Below are 18,944 nucleotides of genomic sequence, written 5' to 3'. Positions count from 1 at the left end.
GTCAGTGATTGGGGCGGAATAATCCGAGTTGGGGCGGAGTAATCCGGTTGGGGGCGGAGTCAGTGAGCGAGTGGGGGCGGAGTCCGTGATTGGGGCGGAGTAATCCGAGTGGGGGCGGAGTCCGGAATTGGGGCGGAATAATCCGAGTTGGGGCGGAGTAATCCGGGTGGGGGCGGAGTCAGTGAGCGAGTGGGGGCGGAGTCCGTGATTGGGGCAGAGTATGTCCGAGTGGGGGGCGGAGTCAGTGGGCTAGTAGAGGCGGAGTCCGTCAGTGAGTGGGCTGAAGTCCGAGTTGGGGTGCGGAGTCAGTCCGTGAGTGAGGGCGGAGTCAACCTGTGAGCGGGGCGGGGTCAGCCAGTGTAGGCGGAGCCATTCTGTTGCTGCCATGGCGGCGGCGGTGCTGCGGGTGAAGCGGAAACGCGGCGAGGAGCCAGCCGAGGCCCTTCTCCTCGCTTGTAAACGGCTGCGGACTGGCGGAGAATCCGGGGAGCCTGGCCATGGGGAACATGTTATGCGGACTCTCTTCAAGCTTGCGGCCACCGTTGGCGCTCAGGTAAGGCCGGGCTGGGTGCCTCGGGCTAGGATTTGCTTTGTGAGTACAGGGAGCCTCACCGGAAAGAGGATGGTTCAGGCGATGCGCCCATCAAATCTTGTCGCACATTCAGATTTCTGTTTCACTCTTTGGGAAAAGTATTGAAGAAAAAAGTATTTATATCGAAGAAAAACTGTTGCAGCCGAGGGAGGAAGCAGCCTCTGTTTTTATCTCTGATTTTCAGTTGTTGGTTAACTGTCAACTACTTTAGCAGCAGAATAATACATGGTGCCCACTTTAACCCGGATCCTTCTGTGAGCAACGCCGCTGGAGTTTGGCGGGCAGAATAGGGTAGGCTGAACAGGAGGCAGCCTCTTCCCCCTTTGAACGTGGCACCAGGCTCCTCTTTAAATGATACCCAACCTAAGTCTTTCCATGGACCATTCCTCAGGCCAGGGTCAGACACTGTCACCAGGCGCGTCCTGCATTTTGGTGCCAAGTGGCCAGACCAACTTTGCATTGCAACACCGCTTAAAACTCAGTAATTGCTTCCATATCAGCAATATTCCCAGAGCAAACATGTAGTGAATAAAATTCAAAATGATGGGGCACCATCAAAGCCGGAACCCCTTACTTTTTTTGAAAAATATTTGTTTAGGATGAGCTGTTAATGTGTGGGTGGGGTACTTATAGATTTTGATAGGATGTTTTATTGTAGGGTTTGCCTGGCCACTGTGCACCGATATGGAGCTACCTGATTCCATGAATTCTTGCTATTGACAATTTCATTCAGCAAAGCATGTGGTTTGTTGGTTGGTCAGATACTTGACATGAAAGGAGTTTAGCAGGTTTATTTCTTTGTAATTTCCTTGGAAGAAAAGCTGAAAAGGCATGTGTGTAGTTGGCAAGGGGCAGTTCCCAGAGGAGTGAGAAAGTGAGGTGAGATCTTGATGAGAACCACTGACTAAAATTGGTGACATATGCATTTATTGGAGGTGAAAAAAATTTTTGAAGAAATATTTTTTGTTTTGTGTTTCCCTCTTTTATGCAAGAAATAATTGGCTAAAGGGACATTTTAAGCCACTCCCACAGTATCATCGGGGGATAGATATTCAATGTATCCTGATGTGGTTTTATTTAAAAAGAGAACAGAACCTGCACCTGGAACCAATATTAATGGCTGGGGAAAAAATATTCCAGGAACTGAAATTTTGTCATTAGTAATATCACTGGAGTGCCTTGCATAAAATCTTTTCTAATGTAAAATCAAAGTTCTCCTCAGCTATCAGATGAAGAGGATTTTGAACAGAGCACAAACCTGGGATTTTCCTTCCCCTTTAAATGAGCGATTAATTTACCTGCAAGCAATCTGAAAAATTGTGAACTATAACAGCAGAGGGATTTACTGTGCTGTACTCTCTGTAGGATGACCCTGTTCAGAGGCATGTGAGAGAAGCCATCTCCAAAGACAAGGCCTTGCTGGCCCTTAAACCCTCTGAGACCAGTGTCCAACGTATCCAACTCTATGCCCGAGCATCTCGCCAGACAGCCAGTCAGGAGAATCGGTACAAAGTCATTGCTAGCCACAGAAGAAATTTTTCTACAGAAGCCTCTGAACCTCAATCAGGTGACGTGAAGCATGTACACCAGTCTGGAACAAAAACTTCTGGAGCTCAGTGTGAACAAAACTGGGATAGCTGGAAGGTAATGTATCTGCCTTTACTAAAGACACAACTGTATTATAAGTTTCCTGTCTGTGGTGAGCAATAGTTATATAAGACTCAGTTGTAAATTGAAATTACTGTTAACCAGTGATATGGCAATCACCTTCTCATGTGATGGTTTGAGTTTGTGATTTATGAGAATCTCTGTTCTGTTTATCATTCGTCTGTTCCTCAGGTTTCTCCCATCCTTTCTTAGAGATGCTGTGTCATTCTGGAATACATTTCCATGGGTGACAACAGCCTTTCAGCACCTTCCACAAGCAGACGTTCTTCATGTGTCAGTGTAGGCTGTATTGATTGTGGAGGACACCTGAGGATCCCAGCTGATGCTGACTGTTTTTACACATCCATAAACTTGCACTCTTGAGCTTGAGAGTCATTGGCTGGAAACCAGAAGTAGAGGGCTGACCATTATTTGCTGCCGCCCCATCCCCAACTCCCTATCTTAAGAAACACTGTGCCCCCATCACTCTCTTGGCTGAGATCAGAGTGCAAACCATACCATGCAGTGTATACACCCACTGAGCCATTGTAAAATGATGGTGACGCAATAATATTATTTAAAATCTAGATGACAGTTGATAACTTGTTTCTCTTTGATCAAGAATTCATAGAAAAGGCAAATGTGGTAATTTAGTATTCAGTTTGGGCTGTTGGTAGATTAGTAATTTCATTTGGACCAAAGTTGACATACGAACATTATTAATTGTTAATTTGAATTCCATAATCAGTAAAAAGGGGATATTGTTACAGTTAGATGTTAAATTGGACTTCATGTTCAAAACACATGGGGATCGTATTAGAGTTAATTGTTAAATTGGACTTAACACGAACATACGAAATAGGAGCAGAAATAGGCCATTCGACCCTTCAAGCCTGCTCTGCCATTCGATAAGATCAAGTCTGATCTGTTTGTGTTTCAAGTTCCACATTCCCATCTACTCCCGATAACCTTAGACTCTTGTTAGACAAGGGAATCAGTCTTCCTCAGCCTTATAAGTATTCAATGACCCCGCCTTCTGAGGCAGAGTTCCAAAGTTGCACGACCCTCTGAGAGAAAAAATTTCTCATCTCTGTCCTGAAAGGGGCGATCCCTAAATTTAAAACAGTGCCCCCTAGTTTTGGGCTCACCCACAAGAGGAAACATTCTTTCCACGTCCACCGTATCAAGACCATTCAGGATCTTCTATACTTCAATCAAGTCACTCCTCACTCTTCTAAACTCCAGTGGAAACAAGCCCAACTTGTCCAACCTATCCTTATAAGACAACCCGCTTATTCCAGGTATCAATCTCGTAAACCTCCTCTGAAGTGCCTCCAACGCATTTACATCCTCCCTTAAACGAGGAGACCAGAACTGCGCACACTATTTGAGATGTTGATGGCTAGGCTCAGTCTTTCATGTCATCGATTAAACTTAACACCACCTGAGCAAGGTAGCAGCAGGTGGCCTGATCCAATGAAGACATGGTGGAATTGCAGGAAACAGATACAAGGCTGTTCTTTAGTGTTAAAGGTTTGAATTATGAGGGGGAATAACTATGAGCTTCAGCTTTGGAAAGAAGCCACTGAAAGTGAACTTTATAAAAGTGGGAAATATGTTGATGGCACAGAGAAGATTAATCTGGAGGATTATTTTAAAATATGCCAGGGTGCTGGAATAAGGTTAAAGCTGTTGAAAGGAAAGCTTTGCACTGATGGGAAATAATTCATGCAAAAAATGACCTGTGTTTGGAATGATCTTCTGGGTAAGATAGAGAGGAAAACTTTACCACAATTCAAGTCAGTTAGTTAATGTGATGTGTCATTATAGAGCTTTTGTTCTGAAAGGATCAACTAATTTGGAATGAATAGCTTTCCTCATTTGCATTGATCTTGTGTGAATGGCCAAGGGAGGACCATAGGAAGAGAGAGGGGAGAATGATGCTCTGTGGGAGAAGGAAAGTGAGGAAGAGAATGATGGCTGATGCTCAGATACTGTAGATGGAATGGGTAGTGTAGCACTGAGTGATCTTCGGTGTCTCAGCAAACTGAGATGGACCCAGCAAGGTATATTGAGTTCTTCCTGACTTGGGTAGACCTTGTTTTCACAAGGTTCTTAATTCTTTTAGAAGTATATATTATTGGTTCTTATTTTAAAGAAGGCCTACACAGCTTCTGGAAGTAACAAAGATGGCGTTGGGCCTGCAGCTGAAATCCAAGTGTTTGATATTGTCCAGCATGATGAACAACTTGAAAAGGATGAAGAAGGCTCAAGGCATAATGGTTCTAAGGTAAGGCCAGGCACTTGTGAAATTATCTGATAAGTTTTGCCTTTATTGAATAATTGAATCATACAACCCAGGAGCTATTCGTCCCATTGTGTCTCTGCCAGTTTTATGAAAGTGCTATGCAATTAGTCTCAGTCTGTTCCTTCTCTGAATAACCCTGAAATGTTTTTCTCCTTATCAAGTATTTATTCAGTTCCCATTTGAAAGTTGTTTTGAATTTGCTTCCACCACCCTTTCAGGGTGAAAACAAAACTCCTTATTTACTCTATCAAAACCTGACAATTTTGGAAATGCCTACTAAATTTACCCTTCACCTTCTCTGCTCTAAGGAGAACAATCCCAACTTTTCCAGTCTCCACATAACTGAAGACCCTCAATCCGGATACTGTTCTAGTAAATCCCTTCTGCACCCTCTCCAAAGCCTTGAGATCCTTGTTAACATGTGGCACCCAGAATTGGACAAAGTACCTGGCTGAGATCTAACCGGTGATTTATAGAAGTTTAGCAAAATCTCCTTGCTTTTCTACCTCTATTTATAAAGTTAATGATCCTGTATATCTCATTTTGCTTCAGGCAGTAAAGAGTATTGTTTGTATGTTTTGTGATGCCATTCGGTCGTGACTAGAATGGGCTGTTTCAGACCAATATCTTTGATGTATTGACACAGGAGCTTGTACTCTGTATAGCCTAGATCTGCTATCAGGGGCACCTCATGGACATGCAGAATCTGGTAGCAAATATATTCTTTGGTGAATGATTCCTCTGTATTGAGGTTAAGATGGTCCACCACAAGTTCCAAGAAGAACCACTATGCTATGCAAGGCCACTCCTTACAAGTGCCAATTATCATGTGTTCCAAGAGAAAGATTTAGCTGCTGTCATTCTGTTCATTCAGTAGGCCATGAGGCTGATGTATTTGTTATTGGTAAGATACTGCCTACTTCAGGACAGATTGCTTCATGCCACAACTCAGTGGAAAATACTCTCCAATGATTGAGATTCACTCCTTCAGCTCTGTGTACTTAATCATAAATAAAAATCTTCCTTGCATCAAACAGTGCTGGTAAACTCTGCATGAGCAGGAGCTGTTGTCAGTGTTAGGTTGGAAGCAATATTCTGATTGATGTAATGTTGGAGCACTCACTGCCCACTAGTGCTACCTTTTAATTACAGGTTTGTTTATTTGGATGACAAATGAGGTCAGAGTGCATAGAAACATTTTTGAGTTCACCTGGCATGTAAGTGGGCTGGAGCAGAATATTTGATACACTTATTTTAGGCTCCAGTCCAAAGTGGGTCAGCCTGACAACCAGATGTGATTGGTCTGGTACATCATAGAAATAGAGATATGGTCCATGTATGTATAAGGATGCCCTGAAAATTGGGCACTGTGACATGAGGAAAGGGATGATCATTGACAGGTATACTTACATTCTTATTTCTGTTGGTGGAATGTTTGGGAACAGCCAGATTTCATTTCACTGTAACAACAGCAGCTACTGACTGATGTTTTAGATAATGGATTTCTTCTTATATTGACTTTACCAGTGTCTTCTATTGTGGGGAGCTCTGTGTGGTTTTGACCACTGTATTCTTTCCTTGCTGACCAACTTTGTACTTCTGAACACATTGCTTTCTGTCATTCATGCTCTCTGTGGCAGTCAAACCCTTCCTGTCCCTGTTATTCCTTGTTCATGTCAGTTAGAATTTGATAATGTTAATACTTCACTTTCTTTGAGTGCTACCTCTCTGGAAATTTATTGACATGTGTTGGTGGATGATTTCACTGCTGCTAATTGCTCTATAGTACTTCACTCAAGACAATTCCTGTGTAAATTGCATAGCCAGTTGCAAGTTGGCCAGTTATTTGACCACTGAGCCTGATCTGTCATTGAGTTCTGACAAAAGGCCATCGACCTGAAACGTTAACAGTAAGAACAGTATCATCAACGGGAAGAACAATACCCTCAGCTAACTTTTCACCCCCCCACCGCCCCACCTGCCTCCCTATCTAACCTAGTAGTGATCAGTTAGACACATCTGTAGGGTCTGAGATCAGCTATATGTTTCCTTCAGCAAATTAACTATCATGGCAGCCCATTATCTTACATGTAGGATTTGTCCCATTTTAGAACTCTGGTCCAGGGCAGAATGACCCTCAGGAAATTCTGTGTAATTCTGTACGAATGATCCGGGAGAAACTTACTGTGTCAGATTCTGGTCCAGGGGCAGAACATCGGGAGAATATGGAGGAGTACGTTTATGACATATATTGTACTGACAGCTACTTTACTGGAGGTGGAATCCAAGATATTCTCTCGGTCGTACCATGTCATGAGGAGAATGAACTGGTGAGTTAGATTTTTAGCAACAATTGAACATAATTATTCAGTAAAATGTTGCTTGTTTGCTTCAAAACAAGGCAGGATTGCACAATAGCACACTTGTGTGTAGATTTAGAAGCAAGTAACTCTGGAAATGGTTTGCAGGGTGATTCCAGATTGTCTGATCGATAGCCCTTGGACCTAATGTAACCAGAAGGCTTTAGCTGACTGTGTGCAGACTGCCATGCATCTTTGTGGCCTGGACAGTGGTATGATTGTGCACACTGATGGACATGTTCTTGGTACACTGTATGACACTGCCTTTTTTTTTACAGGTTGGCGATGAAGTGATTGCAGATGAAGCATATGAAGATGAAGATGATGAAAATGAAGAAAATAATTGGCGGAATGATTACCCAGATGAGGATTCATTTGAAAATTACTGGAATAGTGAAGAGGATTCGGAGGAGGAAGATGGTAACCGCAGGCTATATACCAAAGATGATGACTGATTCATTTCCATGGCAGTGACATTATATTTGTATAAATCATCTTAACATATGAATGGTGAAAAGCTCCATTCAGTTCATTGAAAATATTACTGATGCATTACAAGTGAAAATGGCTGTTTTGTCACAATTATATGTTTCTTTTGTAAGTATCTTGCACTTCAAGTGGAAGTATGATTAGCTATTGTGAATGTTAATAATTGAAGTAGAGAAGGTGAAACTAGTGCCTGGAATTTCCATGTGTGTTCTTTGGATCTCCTGTTGGAACATCGGTGGAAGATTGAGGGAGCCTAAAGAAACAACCATTTATCCTATTCTACAGAGGTTTCCATCAATATTACGGTGAGAGATTGGCACCCAGTTGTTTACATCCTCACTTGAAAGCACTGATTCTGCTGAGATACAGTTCTAGGGGTGTTACGTTAGTCCTGCAATACCTTACCTATGTGGTAACTCTTTATGTGTGAGCAAAGACATTAAATTCAACCATGACATTAAATGTCATCCTCACTTCTTATCTGTACACTCACATTTTCCAGCAGATTCGCTGAATTTTGATCCGGAGTGGGACTGCTAGCTGACTTCCTACTTTTCATCCACGTCTCTTAATTGTGAAGGGGCCTTGAAGCTAGCTTTACAAACTTTGAATGAGACCATTGCACTGAGGGGAGCAAGGGCACAGAATATGCTCTAGCTGATGGACTTCACTGTCCATCACAAAGTGGCTTGGTAGTACCACTATTGACCGAACTCGCCGAGTGTTGAAGGGCATATCTACCAAATAGGTCCTGTGGCAGGGGGTGAGAGAACCATCAAGAGGACAAACCTACTTGACCTCCTCAGCAAACGGTAGCAGATGTGTCTGTCCATGACAGTATTGAAAGGCATAACCATTGCAGAGCCCTTGTGGAGATAAAAAGAACCTAAGAAATAGGAGTTGGCCACTTGGCCCCTCGAGCCTTCTCTGCCATTCGTGGCCTTAACTCCACCTTCCTGCCTGCCCCACAACTCTCGACTCCCTTGTAGATCAGAAAGCTGTCTTAACTCAGGCTTACATTTTATTCAATGACCCAGCCTCTGGGGTAAAGAATTTCACAGATTCGTGACCCTCAAGAGAAGAAATTCCACTCAGCATTCACTCTGTCACACCCCCTCAGAATTTTGTTTTATTACGATCACATCTCATTCTTTTAAATGTCAATGATATAGGCCCAACCTGCTCAACTTTCCCTCATAAGACAACTCCTTCACCCCAGGAATCAACCTAGTGACCTTCCTCTGAATTGTCTTCAATGCAAATATATCCCTCCTTAAAAAGACTAAAACTGTACACAGTACTCTAGATGTCGTCTCAGCAATGCCCTGTACAGTTTGTAGCAAGACTTCCATGCTTTATATTCCACCACCCCCCCTGCCTTGCAATAAAGACCAACATTCCTTTTGCCTTCCTAATTACTTGCTGTAGCTGCATGCTAATTTCTTCTCTTGAGGGTCATGAATCTGTGAAATTCTTTACCCCAGAGGCTGGGTCAATGAATAAAATGTAAGGCTGAGTTAAGGCAGCTTTCTGATCCATGCATGAGGTCACTATACCGTAGTGTTCTGCAGTCTCTCTCCATTTACATAATCTAATTTCTATTTTCATCAAAGTGAACAACTTCACATTTTTTCACATTATACACTATCTGCCAAATTTTTGATCACTCGCTTAATCTTATCACTATCCCTTTGTAGGCTCCATGTCCTCCGGGCTTGCTTTCCCACCTATCATCAGCAAATTGGGCTACAGTACACTCGGCCTCTTCATCCAAGTCATTAATGTAGGTTGTAAATAGTTGATGCCCCAGCACTGATGATCCCTATGGCAATCCACTAGTTACAGTTTGCCAATCTGGAAATGACCCATTAATCCCGACCCTGTTCTGTTAGTCGGCCAACCCTCTATCCATCTTAATATATTACTTCAACACCAAGAGCTCTTATGTGGCACCTTATCAAATGCTTTTTGGAAATCCAAACACATTACATCTACTGGTTTTCCTTTTATCCACTCTGCTCATTACATTCTCAAGGAACTCTAATAGATTTTTCAAACACAATTTCCATTTCACAAAACCATGTTGACTCTGCCTGTTTGTACTATGATTTTCTAGATGTCCTGCTACTACTTTAATGTTGTATTCTACCATTTTCCCAATGACAGATGTTATGCTAACTGGCCTATAGTAGGGAGACCGAAAGTAGGAAACTTTCTTGAAAAGAGGTGTGATATTGGTGGTTTTGCAATTGATGGGATGAAGTCCCATCTTTGCACTGGGGATGCCAGATCATAACCTTTGCCCCATTTTATTTTTAGACAGTTGCTGCTGCTCTTGATGGCCCACAGCACCTAATTAATTCCCTGTTGAGTTGTTATGAATCTATCCCATTTAGCATGGTGATAGTGCCACACAGTCTGTGTGAAGATGCTGTCTTGTCTTTGCACTGAGGATACCCTCCATCATTTGGCACCACCACCATGCTAAATGGGATAGATTCAGAACCGATCCAGCTCAAAACTGGGCATCCATGAGGCACTGTGGGCCATCAGCAGCAGCAGAATTGTATTCAAACATAATCTGTAACCTCATGGTCCAGCATATCCCTCACTCTACCATTACGACCAAGCCAAAGGATGAATCCTGGTTCAATGAAGAGTGCCAGAAGGCATGCCAGGTGCAGCACCAGGCACACCTAAAAATGAGGTGTCAACCTGGTGAAGCGACAATAAGCACTACAGGCATGCCAAACAGTGGTAGCAGCATGCGATAGACAAAACTAAGTGATCCCACAACCAATGAATCAGATCAAAGCTCTGCAATCCTGCCAGATTCTAGTCATGAATGGGGGTGGGCAATTAAACAATTAACCGGAGGAGGAGGCTGCACAAATATCCCCATCCTCAATGATGGGGGGAGCCCAGCACATCAGTGCAAAAAACAAGACAAGCATTTACAACCATCTTCAGCTAGAAGTGCCAAGTGGGTGATCCACCTTTGCTGCCTCCTGAGACTTCCAGTTTCCATGTGATATCGAGAAACGGCTGGAGGCACTGGATACTGCAAAGACTATGGGCCCTGACAACATTCTGGCAATAGTACTGAAGACTTGTGCTCCAGAACTAGCTATGACTCTAGCCAGGTTGTTCCAGTACATCTACAGGGCTGGCATCTACCCGGCAATGTGAAAAATTGTCCAGGTATGCCCTGTCCACAAAAAGCAGGACAAACCCAATCCGGCCAATTACCCAATTCCCCATTAGTCTTCTCATGATCATCAGCAAAGTGATGAATGGTGTTGTCGACTGTTCTATCAAGCGGCACTTACACAGCAATGACCTGCTCACTGATGCCCAGTTTGAGTTCTGCCATAGCCACTTGGCTCCTGAACCTATTACAGCCTTGGTCCAAAGATAGACAGAGATCTGAGCTCAAGGGGAGGTGAGAGTGACTGCTCTTGATATCAAGGCGGCATTTGACCATATGTGGCATCAAGGAGCCTTGGCAAAGTTGAAGTCAATGGAAATCAGAGGGAAAGTTCTCCACTTGTTGGAGTCATACCAAGCACAAAGGAAGATGTTTGTGGTTGTTGGAAGGCCAATTATCCAGGTCCCAGAACATTGATGCAGGAGTTCTTCAGGGTAGTCTCCTAGGCCCAATAATCTTCAGCTGCTTCATCACTGACCTTGTCTCCAGCATTAGGTCAGATGAGGGGATGTTCACAGATGACTGTGTAATGTTCAGTACCCTTTGCAATTCCTCCAATACTGAAGCAGTCTGTGTCCATTTGCAACAAAATCTGGACAACATTCAGGCTTGGGCTGATAAGTGGTGAGTAACATTCACACCACTTATGTGCCGGGCAATTACCATCTCCAACAAGAGAGAATCTATCTCCTCTTGACATTCAGTGGTATCACTATCACTGAATCCCCCACTATCAACACCGTGGGTGTATCATTGACCAGGAACTGAAATGGACCAGCTATATAAATACTGAGGTTGCAAGAGCAGGTCAGAGACTGGGAATCTTGTGCCAAGTACCTCACCTTCTGACTCCCCAAAGCCTGTCCACCATCTATAAGGCACAAGTCAGGAGTGTGATGGAAAACTCTCCACTTTCCTGAGTGAGTGTGGCTCCAACAATAATCAAGCTCGACACCATCCAGGACAAAGCAACCCACTTGATTGGCACCCATCCACCAACTTAAACATTACTCCCTCCAGCAAGGACACATACTGGCAGCAGTGTTTACTACATACACGATATACTTCAACTCACCTTCCAAATCTGCGACCTCTACACTCTAAAAGGACAAGGGCAGCAGATGCGTGGGAATGCTACCACCAGCCAAGCAACATGCCACCCTGACTTGGAACTATATCACTGTTCCTTCACTATTGCTGGATCTAAATCCTGGAACTCCCTTTCAGCACCATGGGTGTACCTGCAGCGATGCAGGAATGGACTGCAGTGGTTCAAAGTGGCCGCTTTCCACCAACTTCTCGAGGACAATTGGGGATGGGCAGTGAATGCTGGCTTTGATAGTGATACCTACATTTCCATGAAAGAATAAAAAAAACTTCTTGCACTAGTAGATGGTCTGTAGTATTTCCCCAACAGTGTTGTTGATCTTTTAACTCTTATTTCAATGCAAATGGATCCTGTTTGTAGCTTTGTTATATCTCATTTTATCTACTGCCATTATGTTATCTCTGATTATTATACCTACGCCACCTCAGTTTCTTCCTCCTGTATGTTAGAACCTGCAATATTTAGTTGCCAGTCCTGTTCTTTATGTAACCAATTTGACTTCTCACTGTATTATTGCCTCCAGTTCTCCACTTTTATTTTGGATGCTGTACAGTACAGGCAATTTAATTCATTTTTAGTAATTTACTTTCATTTTTATTAGTACTTCAATACTTTTATAACTGTATTTGTTCCCTGACTATTTAGAAGAAGGAATTTGACCATCATATCAAATTATCATTTGAGACTTTTTGATTTCTTCACATATGTTGCTTCCTGAAAATTGCTAGAATGTTCTTCACTGTCTGGAGTCTTTCTCATCGTTGTGCAAACTTGGGCTATAGCTAAGCTATGGTGGAAATATAGCCGAAGACAGCCGTGCATCTCTAACATGAGTGGAAATCCCACTTCACAGGCAATGGACCTGAATCAAAGTGGAGAGGCAATAGACGAAGGCCCTAGTCAAATCTGACTTAAATAATAGCAGGCAATAATTCTCAAAAACGTAATTATGCTAATTTAGTTTATATTTTAATTTTAGTTAGTACAGAGGTCTTGAGTGACAAAGTAAATCTTCATCAATATTATTTAGTATTTCTTGTTTTCTTTGCATTGTATAATTTGAATTTTTTATGCAACTGGAGGGAAATTCTTGGACAATGTACCCTTTTAAATTGCTTGTGTCATGGTGTTTATCTGACTTCGGTATTTCTTGCAATGGAATCATCCCCCGTAGACCAACAACCCTTTACATTCGCTCTTCACCTTGGTCATTCCATGTGCTGGAAGAATTCTGTCATTGTTCCATTTTCATTGTTTCCTCACAGGGAATCCTCATGATGAGCATCAGTACAACAAATTACATTTTTTAATGTAAGTTTTAAGATACGGGAGTCAGATTTACCCAAAATAGGCAGTCGAGAACTCAAGTGATTTTAAGGTAGTTTATTAAGCTTATTAAGAAGCAATAGTTTAAATATGATGCGTAAGATAAATAGATATGGAAAGCATACGACCTGTGACTGGTGCGAGTGCTTTACTGATACCAGAGGATGAATGGACAAATGGTGCAGTATGTGTTGATCTCTGTAGCTTGTGGTGGCAGCCTGCTGCTCAACAGCCAATGATTTAGGAAGCTCTTCCCCTGGTCTTTCTCCATCTTGCCTGGTCTTGCCCCATCTAAAGAAGGCAGCTGCCTAACAAGGACTTCCCCTGTCTCTGAGCACCCATTAATATACTTTATTTCCAGGGGCTGGTAGTGTACCCTTTGTCAATCACTTGTTTGAGCCCTTCTAACCAATGAATACAGGACAGGTACCCAAGCTGTCAGGGTGGTTACCTCCCCCCTTGTAATGTGCACAAGGCGCCATCCTATCGACTTAGGAATGTTAACATGGAAGCCTGAACAAAGAGATCTTGACATTTATAGGGACTGTTTATGTGCTTTTGCAGAGGAAAAAAGAAAACAGTTTCTCTGCCAAGGTGACCTTATGCTATGTCTACCAATTCCATAAGAATTCTACACTTATTCTCAAAAGTCTCATTTATTAAAGGTCCCATTTCTTACAATTTCCCCCTTTGAGAAGGAAATATTCTTACTGACTTCTCATAACTAATTTTTAGCTAACCAAGTTATTTCTAAAGTACAAGCTTGTTAAGTACATACAATTAAAACATTATGCATGGTCTTAAACGATTCTCCAGCTCTCCCTTCATCTGTATCCGTCTTGCGGATAATTCTTAAGTATTATTTCTCCCAAGCCTTCAATTGTCCCAGCCCAAATTCTCTTTTACTTTAATTTTGCTCCCCCTATTACCATCTTTATTGTCTTAAAGTCAGTTTCTCTATGGACTATCTGTCAGTGTCTTGAAGATTTAAATTTTTTTTTGCTCTACAGGCCACATTAACCATTTCATGTCATGCTGTTTGTCAAGTAGCTGAGTATGTCTGGCACCCATTCTTCAGTGCAGCTGCACCACGTACACCTGCGTGTTAGTAACTTCACACGAAACAAATCACTTTTGCACATTTACACCAGTATCCCAATATCATGACACACACATGCTCCATCTGATACAAGCCTTCTTGAGTTTCGGATAATCTTCCCAAAAGATCAAAGGTGTCGTTCTGAAGAGCTTTGCATATCTCCCCCTGCATGGTCCCCATATCTTGGATATGGCTAGACTATCAAATTCAGTTGTCTTAGAAAAGTTCATAGGCAAAGATACAAGCATCTCCAAGAGAAAGTTATCAGCCTCAAAAAACTTTCACTAGAATGTACATCAATACCAGATTGCTTCTCCCCTTAAACTTCACGTACATTTCCCTTTGCATGAAGTAGCAACTCAAGTTATTTTATCAGTTCAAATTTCAGAAACAATGATGCCCAGGCTTGGAGGTTTTAAATGAATAAATGTTTTCACGCCAGAGACAGAGGCACTTGCAATCAGTTTAGAGGTAACTTCCACATCTCCCATTCTCATTTTGTCTCGAAAGGTGACAAATGACCTGAATAGTTAAGGGAACTCTTCAAAAGGCAAAGCCTTTATTCCAAATTTGTAACCATGCTGTACTTTAATTCTCAAATTGCTGGATTCATGTGGAACTGGAAACCATTGTCACCCGTTTTTAAAAAAAACACACACAATCCTAATAATACCCAATATACATTTAGCAATACAAAAGTTGTGTGGTGAATTCAAAATAAAACAATTGTCAGCAGAAAGGATTAACTCAGCTGCTGTTTGAAGGGGGTGGAGTGGGGGAGGGGCGGAAAAATCTTGGTACGCCATTGTGACACCTTTTTCAATGTAATTTTTTTAACTTTCCCATATCTTTTTTTATTGATCCTTTCTCTCTCTCAAACCAATTTTCAAGTTCTGATGTTCACTAGTTAACCTCACTTGAAAGAAGCAAACAGTAAAATGTGTCTTAAATTTGAATTTCTGCGGTACTTTTTTTTAAACTCTGGAGAGTGCTTTGAAAGGTTCAAACTGGATTTCTGCCGAACATTTTCAAGACTTCAGGCTTATCTTTATATTTTGGTGAGCAAACTTAGCCTTTTCACAGCTGTACAAGTACATTTTAATTCATACTTAAAGGCATACTTTCACTCAGTAACTTTAATGTTTAATTTTTCTCAGCACAAAAGTTTGCAGCGTTTTTGACTAAATGTCAGTTGTTTCCAAACTTTTCAACTTCTTCCTCAGGCTGATTTTGTTTGAATTTCTGATGTTCATGAAGAACACTCTGCTTTAACAATGACTTGATGGTGTTTCGAATGTATGGTATACTCTAAGCTGACTAAAGAGTACTGCTTCATGAGAGCATGTAGTGGTTTGCTAACTTCTTTGGGTATGGTTATTTTTGCATAATCAGGTTTATGGATTGCAATACACCTGGCACAGACATGGGAATTGCATGCACCTTGGGATCATCAGAGGTGGCTAGTTCATACTCCCGTGCAAAGCCTGGTAAAGTTTGGGGCACAGTCTTCATGGGGTTGGAATGAGGATCGTGGATGATGGTGGTGGAGGAGTTAGAACCGACTAATATTAATTGGTGATGGCCTTCATTATCAACAGTGCAGTCTACTGGTCTCCCACCACCATCCTACCAGAGAGGGGAAACCACTTCTCCATGGGAGGCCTGGCATTACTTGCCCAGGTAGCTGATACCTGGGGAGGCGATGGCATAGTGGTATTGTCACTGGACTAGTAATCCAGAGACCCAGGGTGTCACTGGACTAGTAATCCAGAGACCCAGGGTTCGAAGCCCTCCAGGGCAAATGGTGGAATGTGAATTCAAAACAAATCTGGAATTATTGTCGATTATAGTAAAAACCCATCTGGTTTACTAATGTCCTTCAGGGAAGGAAATCTGTTGTCCTTTCCTGGTCTGGCCTACGCGTGACTCCAGACCCACAGCAATGTGGTTGACTGTTAAATGGCCTAGCAAGCCACTCAGTTGTAACAAACTGCTACAAAGTCACAAAGAAGGAATGAAACCGGGCGGACCACCTGGCATCGACCTAGGCACCGGAAACGACAACAGCAATCGCAGCCCTGTCAACCCTGCAAAGTCCTCCTTACTAACATCTGGGGTCTAGTGCCAAAATTGGGAGAGCTGTCTCACAGACTAGTCAAGCAACAGCCTGACATAGTCATCCTCACGGAATCATATCTTACAGATAATGTCCCAGACTCCACCATCACCATCCCTTGATATGTCCTGTCCCACCGGCAGGACAGACCCAGCAGAGGTGGCAGCACAGTGGTATACAGTCGGAAGTGAGTTGCCCTGGGAGTCCTCAACATCGACTCCGGACCCCATGACGTCTCATGGCATCAGGTCAAACATGGGCAAGGAAACCTCCTGCTGATTACCCCTCAGCCGATGAATTAGTGCTCCTCCATTTGAACATCACATGGAGGAAGCACTGAGGGTGGCAAGGGCGCAGAATGTACTCTGGATGGGGGACTTCAATGTCCATCACCAAGAGTGGCTTGATAGCACAGCTACTGACTGTGCTGGCTGAGTCCTAAATGACATAGCTGCTAGACTGGGTCTGCGGCAGGTGGTGAGGGAACCAAAAGAGGGAAAAACATACTTGACCTCATCCTCACCAACCTGCCTGCCGCAGATGCATCTATCCACGACAGTACCGGTAGGAGTGACCACCGTACAGTCCCACCTTCACATTGAGGATACCCTCCATCGTGTTGTGTAGCACTACCATTGTGCTAAATGGGATAGATTTTGAACAGATCTAGCAACTCAAGACTGGGCATCTATGAGGCGCTGTGGGCCATCAGCAGCAGCAGAATTGTAATAGAACACAATCTGTAACCTCATGGCCCGACATATCCCCTACTCTACCATTACCATCAAGCCAGGGGATCAATCTTGGTTCAATGAAGAGTGCAGGAGGGCATGCCAGGAGCAGCACCAGGCATTCCTAAAAATGAGGTGTAAACATAGTGAAGCTATAACACAGGACTACTTGTGTGCCAAACAACATAAGCAGCAAGTGATAGAGCTAAGCGATCCCACAACCAATGGATCAGATTTAGGCTCTGCAGTCCTGCCACATCCAGTCTTGAATGGTGGTGGACAATTAAACAACTCACTGGAAGAGGAGGCTCCACAAATATCCTCATCCCCAATGATGGAAAGAGCCCAGCACAGCAGTGCAAAAGATAAGGCTGAAGCATTTGCAACAATCTTCAGCTAGAAGTGCCAAGTGGATGATCCATCTCGGCCTCCTCCAGAGGTCCCCAGCATCACAGATGCCAGTATTCAGCCAATTTGATTCATTCTGATATCAAGAACTGGCTGAAGGCAGTGGATACTGCAAAGGCTATGGGCCCTGACAATATTCCGGCAATAGTACTGAAGACTTGTGCTCCAGAACCTGCTGCGCCCCTAGCCAAGCTGGTCCAGTACAGCTACAACACCAGCATCTACCCAGCTATGTGGAAAATTACCCAGGTATGTCCTGTAAACAAAAAGCAGGACCAATCCAATCCGGCAGTTACCGCCCCATCAGTCTACTCTCGATCATCGATAAAGTAATGGAAGGGGTCATCAACAGTGCTATCAAGAGGCACTTGCTTAGCAATAACCTGCTCACTACCCAATTTGGGTTCCGCCAGGGCCACTCAGCTCCTGACCTCGTTACAGCCTTGCTTCAAACATGGACAAAAGAGCTGAACTCTCGAGGTGAGGTGAAAGTGACTGCCTTTGACACCAAGGCAGCATTTGACCGAGTGTGGCATCAAAGAGCCCTAGCAAATCTGGAGTCAATAGGAATCAGGGGGAAAACTCTCCACTGGTTGGAGTCATACCTAGCACAAAGGAAGAGGTTTGTGGTTGTTGGAGGTCAGTCACCTCAGCTCCAGGACATCACTGCAGGAGTTCCTCAGGGTAGTGTCCTCAGCCCAACCATCTTCAGATGTTTCATCAATGACTTTCCTTCCATCATAAGGTCAGAAGTGGGGACATTCGCTGATGATTGCACAATGTTCAGTACCATTTGTGACTCCTCAGATACTGAAGCAGTCCATGTCCAAATGTAGCAAGACCTGGACAATATCCAGGCTTGGACTGACAAGTGGCAAGTAACATTTGCGCCACACGAGTGCCAGGCAATGACCATCTCCTCCAACCATCGCCCCCTGATGTTCAATGGCATTACCACTGAATCCCCCACTATCAATGTCCTGGGCATTACCATTGACCAGAAACTGAACTGGATTAGCCATATAAATACTGTGGCTACAAGAGCAGGTCAGAGGCTAGGAATCGTGCGGTAATTAACTCACCTCCTAACTCCCCAAAGCCTGTCCACTATCTACAAGGCACAAATCAGGAGTGTGATGGAATACCACCCACTTGCCTGGATGAGTGCAGCTCCCACAACACCAAAGAAGCTGGACAGCGTCCAGAACAAAGCAGTCCGCTTGATTGGCACCACATTCATAAACATTCACTCCCACCACCACCAATGCACAGTGGCAGCAGTGTGTACCATCTACAAGGTGCACTGCAGGAGCTCACCAAGGCTCCTTTGACGGCTCCTTTGACAGCACCTTCCAAACCCATGACCACTACCACCTAGAAGGACAAGGGCAGCAGATGGATGGGAACGCCACCACCTGGAAGTTCCCCTCCAAGTCACCCAGCACCCTCACTTGGAAATATATCGCCGTTTCTTCACTGTCGCTGGGTCAAAATCCTGGAACTCCCTTCCTAACAGCACTGTGAGTGTACCTATACCACATGGACTGCAGCT

The 18,944-nt window shown here is 43.5% G+C and overlaps 1 protein-coding gene across 3 annotated transcripts; it reads left to right on the top strand.

The window, feature by feature from the left end:
* Positions 1 to 183: 183 nt before the first annotated feature.
* Positions 184 to 7,584, top strand: slc7a6os (solute carrier family 7 member 6 opposite strand). Of its 3 annotated transcripts, none has more exons than XM_078544042.1 (5): positions 184 to 553; positions 1,958 to 2,236; positions 4,401 to 4,529; positions 6,659 to 6,877; positions 7,186 to 7,584. In XM_078544042.1, exons 1-5 carry the CDS (start codon positions 386 to 388, stop codon positions 7,360 to 7,362), a joined length of 972 nt encoding a protein of 323 aa, XP_078400168.1. In that variant the 5' UTR covers positions 184 to 385; the 3' UTR covers positions 7,363 to 7,584. The 3 variants fall into 3 exon arrangements, with proteins under 3 accessions (XP_078400168.1, XP_078400167.1, XP_078400169.1); XM_078544041.1 differs by having other exon boundaries at positions 331 to 553; positions 4,398 to 4,529; XM_078544043.1 differs by lacking the exon at positions 4,401 to 4,529 and having other exon boundaries at positions 337 to 553.
* The last annotated feature ends 11,360 nt before the right edge of the window (positions 7,585 to 18,944 follow it).

Source organism: Cetorhinus maximus, chromosome 6 (assembly GCF_964194155.1).
Source record: "Cetorhinus maximus chromosome 6, sCetMax3.hap1.1, whole genome shotgun sequence".
NCBI classification, from domain to species: Eukaryota; Metazoa; Chordata; class Chondrichthyes; order Lamniformes; family Cetorhinidae; genus Cetorhinus; species Cetorhinus maximus.
This window is presented reverse-complemented; position numbering and strand designations above follow the sequence as displayed.